At 44.3% G+C, this 8,177-nt stretch overlaps 1 protein-coding gene across 2 annotated transcripts; it reads right to left on the reverse strand.

Annotated features, from left to right (window-relative positions):
• Window positions 1–530: 530 nt before the first annotated feature.
• On the reverse strand, window positions 531–8,170 carry LOC104950993 (phosphatidylinositol 3,4,5-trisphosphate 3-phosphatase and dual-specificity protein phosphatase PTEN-like). Of its 2 annotated transcripts, none has more exons than XM_010777620.1 (3): window positions 7,865–8,170; window positions 6,423–6,659; window positions 531–4,455 (listed from the first exon to the last, which is right to left on the reverse strand). In XM_010777620.1, the coding sequence occupies exons 1-3, from the start codon at window positions 7,949–7,951 to the stop codon at window positions 4,267–4,269; spliced, it is 513 nt and encodes a 170-aa protein (XP_010775922.1). In that variant the 5' UTR covers window positions 7,952–8,170; the 3' UTR covers window positions 531–4,266. The 2 variants fall into 2 exon arrangements, with proteins under 2 accessions (XP_010775922.1, XP_010775921.1); XM_010777619.1 differs by having other exon boundaries at window positions 6,423–6,665.
• Window positions 8,171–8,177: the final 7 nt, after the last annotated feature.

Consider the following 8,177-nt stretch of genomic DNA (forward strand, 5'->3'; position numbering starts at 1 on the left):
AGAGAGTTTTGGGACAGAAAGCAGAGTTCAGGGTTCCTTTGTTTACCGAACGTCATGGACTTCAATGGAAACTTTAACAGCTGATTTCTCGGTTTACACCAAACCTTCAACGTTTTCTCTCCGACTTTAGGAACCCTGAACCTCGAGCAGTTTGTTAAAAACCTTCGTCTCATAGTTTTGGAAATGGCCAAAGTCAATAATCGTGTTTCTGGTTCTTTAGTTGTGTCCAGGTCTCTCTGACAGTTTGGCGGTTTAATCTACGATTTAGCTGTAAAATGGTGAAAGTAAAAACACACGGAGCACCTGCCTGGCCTCAGACTCCTGAAACACCTCCGATCGGGAACGCTCAGAGAGAGGAACCGAAATTCTGACAGTAACACTTTAATACTTTAAATCAGGACGCTGGTGGTGTTTAGGGTTAGCTTTCAGGCTGGATTGTGGGTGTTGTTTCAGACGTTCGAGTTGTTTTGATTTTTACACAAGTATTTCTCCCTCTGCTAACGAGGGTTAGTTAATTGGTTTGTTTTGTTCCGTCTTCTGTAATCTAGTTTTGCTGGTTTAGTTGAAAAAGTTCACACCCAAATCCAAAACACCTCGGCCTGACATCGGGTTGAATTTCTCCAGAACTGGTTTCAAAAGGACCAGCGTTTTAGCTTCAACCCCGGATTTGGTCGGACACAGGTTAACTTGTGTTTGTCAGGTTTTTAGCCCCTCAGGTCTGAACAAGGACAGGAAGTGAGGCCAGGCTCGAGAGCACCTAACAGGACCGGAGACAGGAAGTGTGTTGTTGTTGCTGTAAGAAACACACCGAGCGTCCGGGTGGAGACGGGCACTCGAGGCCGGTCCAGAGCACCAGAGATGGACTAAAGGCTCTGTATCAGCCCCGGATAGCTTAGCACCTAAAACCCAACGAGATGAACTGTAAACCCGACGATGGCCCATCAGATGCTCCGGTTCGATGGTAGACCTCGAGACGGGATCACACAGGACGATATATATCTAACAAATATTTAATCTCTAATCTAAACTGGATTTACTTTATGTGTTTTCTTAATGATGTTACTTCAGCGGGGGGGAACCTACCTCAAGAGTAAGACATACCACACCTGGGGCGTCATGACCTTTATCCTCCTTGGTCTCTCCGTTTTCTACCGTTGTGTCTTTGAGTTCAAGCTCTTTTCTGATGGCTTTTAAAGGGAAACGTCACCTAAAAGGATCATTTGTTGTGAATACAGATTCGTTGTTAGCCTCTCAGGTGAACAAAGAATGGAATCTGAGAAGTCTTGCTGAGTTAAAATCAGGTTGTGGGAGCACCGTTCATCTGAAGTGTTATTAGTGAAGGTTTTAGTGTTTAAGTATTGGATACATGAGGATTAATACTGGACCAGTTTGTTAACGGATGTTTATATATGGTTTTGCTGTGGTTAAACACGGCCACCAGTAACTTCAATTAACGGAGACTTTCCTACGATTCTGGATCTAGGTTCACCGTGGAGGCATGACAGGACAAAGTGTGCCTCAAGAATTCAATGTAACACATTGAGTTATTGATATAAAAGTTATCATTGTGTGTTTGAATGATCCGTTAAGGTTGCATAGTGCTCGTTACCTTCTTTCTATGTGATTTCTAATGGTTCTTACGATGCCGTGCTGAGGACTTCCTGTTTTTATACGTCCTGTGTGATCAGGTCTTTCAGGAGCTTTCAGACCCAGAATCCTGACACCGCTGATGATGAACAATCAGAAAGTACAGGACCAACGCAGAGCCAGTGATAGGTAGTAGCACCAAATGTAAGGACGGAAATCAGACATCAGGACTAAAACCTCGACCTACTCCCGGTCTGGAGGAAGATGTTCCTTCAGAGGATCATCAGGGATGCTCCGATCCAGTACCGTCTCAAATGAATCCTCAAGAAGTTAGTTTGCACCTTTAGGAGAAGGTTGGTGTTGTGCATGAAGAGGCCCAACATGTGGTTCTAGCCCAGAGAACAGGAACCAGTTGGTGATTAGTTTGAGATTGAGTCTACGATCTGAACCGGAGCATCCCGAATGTTCTTCAGTAAAACCCAGACGGAGAGTCCTGAACCTGCTGAGATGTGAATGTGATCCTCAAAGTGTTCCCGGCGTTAAAAAGGTACAGCTCGAGTTTGAGTGCTTAAATGTCGCCAAGAAGAAGTAGTAACGAGTTAAACGATTAATAGTCTATGAACAGAGTAATATTAGTGATAGAGCATCACCCAAACAGAGGCTGAACCTCGACACCATGGAGACCGGCTGGAGTCACGCTAACAACAGACTGCTGGCACTTTGGTAGAGCAGAGCTTCTCAACATTTAGTGGTTTCAGAGAGCGGAGATCTTTACCGCCGCCAAGCTGAGTGCGTGTGTGGTTTGACTGCAGGATAACGGAAAGACTAGCAGCCCAAACTTCAGGAAAATTGGTGGAAAGATCAAAGAAGAAGCCTTCAAATTGTGGAGAGGATTTCTCACTTGTGGAGGTTTGCTCTGTCCTGAGAATCTACCAAGCGAAGACCTCTCTATCCACAAACCCTCGTTGTGTTCTGACCCAAACGTTGAGAAACTCTGATCGTAAACCCTTACAAACGGCAGCTTTATAACAAAGGACTTCCAGCTGGACAGAAAGCGGCACTACAGGAGCTCCAACGGCTTTCCTGGAGGGAGTTGGTCTGAGATGCGCCTCGATAGTCAGAGCAGAACAACAACCAGCGCTCTGCAGACGCTCATCTCTTCAGTTTGTGTCGAGGTGCGTTAGTCTACGTTTAGCTCAGAAGCAGATCCGGCTGAAGGAATGGTTATACTGTGTGTGTGTGTGTGTGTGTGTGTGTGTGTGTGTGTGTGTGTGTGTGTGTGTGTGTGTGTGTGTGTGTGTGTGTGTGTGTGTGTGTTAGCTTAAGTTTGATATAAGTCAGAGTATAACAAAAATACATTTTAACTGCAGGATTGAAACTGTGCAAAACTGAAGACAGACGGACAGAGAGTAGCTTTGTTCACAGTAGGTACTGTCTGTGTTTTAACAGGAGATTGTGAAGTTTCTTTCCTTAAAGCCGACTCTTCTCTCTGAGAGCGGCTCCGTCTCAAAGCCGGCCCAGAACGAAACTGGTGAAGATCGGACCAAAGACAGGACGCGAGGACCGGGTAAATCTGAGTTATTTGGTTTTCCAACGTCAAGAACACCAGAAATCATCCTGGGTTTAAAACATCGAAATATTTTGGATAAAAGAACCGAAAAGTTCAGGTTTAATCTTTTTGTTGATGTGTGGGAATATACAATCAGGACATTATATCATAACAATGGCCATCTACAATTGGCCCACCTAAGTTCAGTTCTACCTGATCAAATTCAAACATTTTGATTTAATTGAATCATCGGCCAGTTTAACAAGAGGGGAAATCTGCTGATTAAAGCATAATAGTGTCGTGGCTGTTAGTCATGAGAACATCTCTGTTTTGATGATTGATCTCTTTAAAGTCTGTTTCCAGCCTCTCTAATCTACAGATTTGCCCTTCTCGGTTTTATTTCATATTAAAGTGAATATCTCATTTAAAACATAACCTTGGACTCTGAGGAACTGGATGGACGTTTACCAAAGCAATAAACTAGGGAACAATCTGCAGGTTCATGGTAAATGATTGGTAGGAGCAGTCCTGTCAATAAAAGAGTGACAGCAGATTTACAGGATATTAACTTCCTATTGGCTTCGAGAGCTGATGTTCAATGAAAAGCTTCCTTCTGGAGATTTGGTCTTAAAAATGAGTCGTACGCACCCGGAGAGAAGAGTCAACGTTCAGAAACAGCTCAACGAAATGTAAAAGATGGGGAAACAAAAAGAAGATTGGTCTGCATAAAGTTTCCTACGAAGGAAGGACGGGGGGGGGTTTCCAACAAACATGTGGTCACTAAAGAAGTCTACTTGTCTTTATGTTTGTTTATATTCAAGTTTTACTCCTTTATTCTTTAAAACCTCCCGTCTGTCCATTCATCTGTCTTATTGTCCGTTCGCTGGCCCCGCCCACAAGCTTAGCCCCGCCTCCTCCGACCGCCATGTCATGTGATTGTCCAGCTGGGGGGGGGTCGTATAATCTGAGCTCTGAGAGTCCTGCAGATCAGACGCGGTCCGTCGGTTATAATCCCCGTTAGCTAACAACACGTCTTGGTTTGGGGTTCATGAGAGTGTAAACATACTGAATATATATATATACACATATATATCTGTATGTGTGTGTGAGTGTGTGTGTGTGTGTGCGTGTCAGACTTTAGTGATCTGATCGTGATGGTCGTCTTCGAAGGGCTCGTTCTCCGGGTCCGAGTCCGTGGTGTCGGAGTAGCGGTAGTGATCCGGCTCGTTGTCGCTGACGTCCGGCGTCACCGAGGCCGACGTGCTGCTGGCGTCAGAGTTCGCTCCCTCCTCCACCGTCTTCGTGAAGTACAGCTTCACCTGCGAGCACACTTTACGGTCAGATCAGGGCCGACATGACGCTGCATCACAGCAGCTCCAACAGCAACAAGGACACATATTAAGACAAGATGCTGTCGTGTCAAATGATCATCTCATCATTTCAAACATAGAGTCTTACTCTGAGTGCCTTTTACTCAATTGTAGTTGTTAGTCTTGTGTGTGTTTAACAGAGGGTTTAGCTAAGGGGTTACATTTCAGGAGGTAAAGGAAGTGGAGAAGGTGGATTTGTAAATGGTTAAGGACTGGAGGGATGATGGTGTAATGATGGGATGGAGGAGCAGCTGGTTCCTCTCATGAACACACAGAGAGACTTCTCTCAGCTGCTCTGTTCCTGTGTGTGTGTGTGTGTGTGTGTGTGTGTGTGTGTGTGTGTGTGTGTGTGTGTGTGTGTGTGTGTGTGTGTGTGTGTGTGTGTGTGTGTGTGTGTCTGTTCCTCCACTTCAGATCCATCTCACTTTATATTGACTTTCTTTATTACTTTATTAAATATAACAAAAGACAAACTTTGTCCATGAATCCTTGATCAGTTTCTCTGAAGAGTTTCCTCCACAGATAGAAGGAGACATTTAACCTGACGTCCCGATCACTGAAGACGACATGTTGGAGACCCTCTGACACCAGATCTGAGATGTAACTCTGTATTTAAAGTTAGGATCGACTGGAGCACAAGGAGAGCTTCAGCATCTCTGATGGAATGTTAATAATTTGTGTTCTCTGTCGTGTTGGGCTCAGAGAGGATGATAGTGTGTTGTTATGGTCGGTAGAGTCTCTCACTGACCGACAGTCTAAGGCAGGGATGGGCAACTTGGATGGTGGTGGGGGCCACATAATGTATGTACTGGCCACCAGGGGGCCGCAGATTCACTTGGAACACACACACACACACACACATTCCATGGATTGTATGTCATTATTAAAAAATATACTAAGTCTGACATCTTCATTGACATTTTACAATCTTTCAGGGAACATCCTCTAAAAAGCTCACTGAACAAATATCAGTTCACAGAAATTTTATTTAATGTTTACAAGTGGCATGTTTGTATTGAACAGGTTATTTAAAAGTGGAATAAAACTATTTTAAACTATTAAAGCACGGAAAGTGCGTGTGCATTGAGGTGAACCATTAAGATGACATACAAATGAAGTCATGAACCCTAACCCAGACGTTAGCTGTCTAACTTGAACCTAAGACACTCGTAGCCTCTGCTGACGCACCATAAGGGGAGGGTCCACACAGACACCTGTCAACTCTCTGCTGTTCCTCAGCGCCACTCCCCCTCCCTCCCGCTAACATTATGAATGAAAAGCGTAGTAATCATAGATAACACGGCGGTTTGTTTTCATCTGATTTCAAATAAACTAAGTCTTGGTTTTTAGAATATTAAACTAGTTTCGCCAAATTCAGATGATAAATAAAACCTTGAAGCTTACAAAGGCATAATTACAAGAGGCAACTTAACGTCACAGCAGGCACAACAACAGCCGGTGTTTCTCGTGAGGGTTTCCCTGGGAAACAAACACAATACACACAAACGCGTCACAGATTATTTTGCGGTATTTGGCTGCCGAACTAAATCATGTACGCAGCTTGCGACGTCACTAGGAGTCTAGTGGACGGTATCAGTACTACAAGTAAAACTACTTTATTTAATTTTTTTATTAATTACTTTATTTATAAATTAATCTGAGGGCTGCAAAAAGAGGAGGTGGGCCCCGGGCCGGCATTTACCCATCCCTGGTCTAAGGCCTTTAGAAGTGGTGCAAAACCTCACAAGGATCTACTTTCTTGAATGTGCTGTGGCTTCTTTGATGTGTAAAGTTTGCATTGTATCTGAAACTATCAATGACCGAAACAACAGTTTGAATAAAAAAATCATCACATAAAACACGTCCGAGTTTCTAAAGCTCTTCACCGTTTAGTGGAAGTGAAGGGATCGGTTTACCTTGAAGTTTGGGGAGAAGTTCCTGTTGGCCTTATCTTTGTTGGCCTTGTCTAGGTCGTTCTTGGTCAGCGTGAGAACCAGGAAGTCTCTGTCGTCTCCGCCCGTCATCATCATTGTCGCTGTCATCATCATCATCCCCTGCGTCCGGTCCGGCGCGGCGCTGCCGTTCTCCAGCTTCTCCCCAGGGGTCTCCTCCGGGCCCGGGATGAAGAAGGTATTCACCCAGAAGTGGAACATCTTTTCCTGACCGGACGGGAACTCAAGTTATCAACAGGTTTACTCTGTAAAGTCTACTTCCTGTCTGTCTCTAAGATGGCGTACCCCAGACAACTCAAGACAACCAACGAAACCAAGACCCTAAGACTTCCTACCAAACAATCAGGAAGACTAACCGGTATTCAGAACAACTTCCACATGAAGACTTACTCAAGACAAAATAAGGGACTAAACCAAGAACACCCAAGACCTCTTAGAAGACTTAACTCTTACCTAATTTGAAGACCATTGCCCGAATGGGATTTTCCTAAGAACACTGACTCAAGATATCTCCAAAAGCCCTACGGAAGATGACTCACCAGAGATGTAGTATCCAGGAAGACACATGAAGACTTACTCAAGACAAGGTAACTAAGACAATCACCTGTAAAACAGCTAACAAGAAGACCTGCCCAAGACCTCTAACCAAGGAAGACTTAACTCCGAATTGAAGACAATTGCCCCAAGGACACCGACTCAAGACAACGTTCACAAGACAGTCTACACAGGACTCATTGGTATTTAAGAGCTCGTCTGCAAGATGACCTCCACACCAAATCTTAGGAAAGGCAAGGTAACAAAGACCATCATCTGTAAAACAACGAACTCCAGAAACCTTCATTAGACTTCCTATCAAAGACCATAAACCCAGGTCTGTACTGGTAACTGTACTAAAGACCATCGCCCCAAGGTGAACACTGACTCAAGGTATCTCCAACTAGACCTACGGAAGATGACCAAAGATGTAGTACCCAGGAAGACTGACGGTATTCAAGACAAAATACTTAAAACGCCTTCCCTACGTCCCACTCATTCACCGTAATCTGACCCAGACAACTAAACCAAGACCAACCAAAGACCAATATACCCCGGTAGACCTTCAAGACCACCCCAGAGAGATTACTTCCATAAGAGGAGCCAAGAAGTTTTACTTGAGACCAACGAAACCTTCACAATGTAGGTAAGAAAACATACACCAAACCACTCAATTAAGCAACTGTGTCCACAATAAAGACTGAATACTGGGACTGACAGGTCTAATACTTTCTGTAGTTCAGGTTTAATCAGGAGTTACCATGAAGGACACATTTGAGGAATCAACATGTAGTAAAAACTCACATCCAGGATATAACACTTCTGTTGATGTAAAAAGTAAAAAGGAGTACGGAATGCCTCCTCTTCCTCACCTTCTTCATCATCTTGTTCTGCTTGTGGAAGAACTCCACCTTGATGTCTCCGCAGACAGGAAGTGGCTGAGGGAACTCAAACAGCATGAGCTTGTCTTCCCGCCGGGTGTTGGAGGGGTTGGAGGTGTGGATCTTCACCTTCAGCTGGTACACCACGAACTGAGGATCTGCAGCACAAACACTCGTTAGATCAGGGTCTCTATTCTGTGAGTCTACAAACACTCGTTAGATCAGGGTCTCTTTTCTGTGAGTCTACAAACACTCGTTAGATCAGGGTCTCTTTTCTGTGAGTCTACAAACACTCGTTAGATCA

This window comes from Notothenia coriiceps, unplaced genomic scaffold (genome assembly GCF_000735185.1).
Source record: "Notothenia coriiceps isolate Sejong01 unplaced genomic scaffold, NC01 NC01_scaffold00018334, whole genome shotgun sequence".
NCBI classification, from domain to species: Eukaryota; Metazoa; Chordata; class Actinopteri; order Perciformes; family Nototheniidae; genus Notothenia; species Notothenia coriiceps.

Coding starts and splice junctions, on each gene's coding strand:
- LOC104950993 (XM_010777619.1), bottom strand. CDS start 7,951: ATGCTGTTTGAGTTCCCTCAGCCACTTCCTGTCTGCGGAGACATCAAG. Junction 6,666..7,864: donor AGAACAAGATGATGAAGAAG/GTGAGGAAGAGG, acceptor CCGTCCGGTCAG/GAAAAGATGTTCCACTTCTG. Junction 4,456..6,422: donor ACTTCTCCCCAAACTTCAAG/GTAAACCGATCC, acceptor GTGTGCTCGCAG/GTGAAGCTGTACTTCACGAA.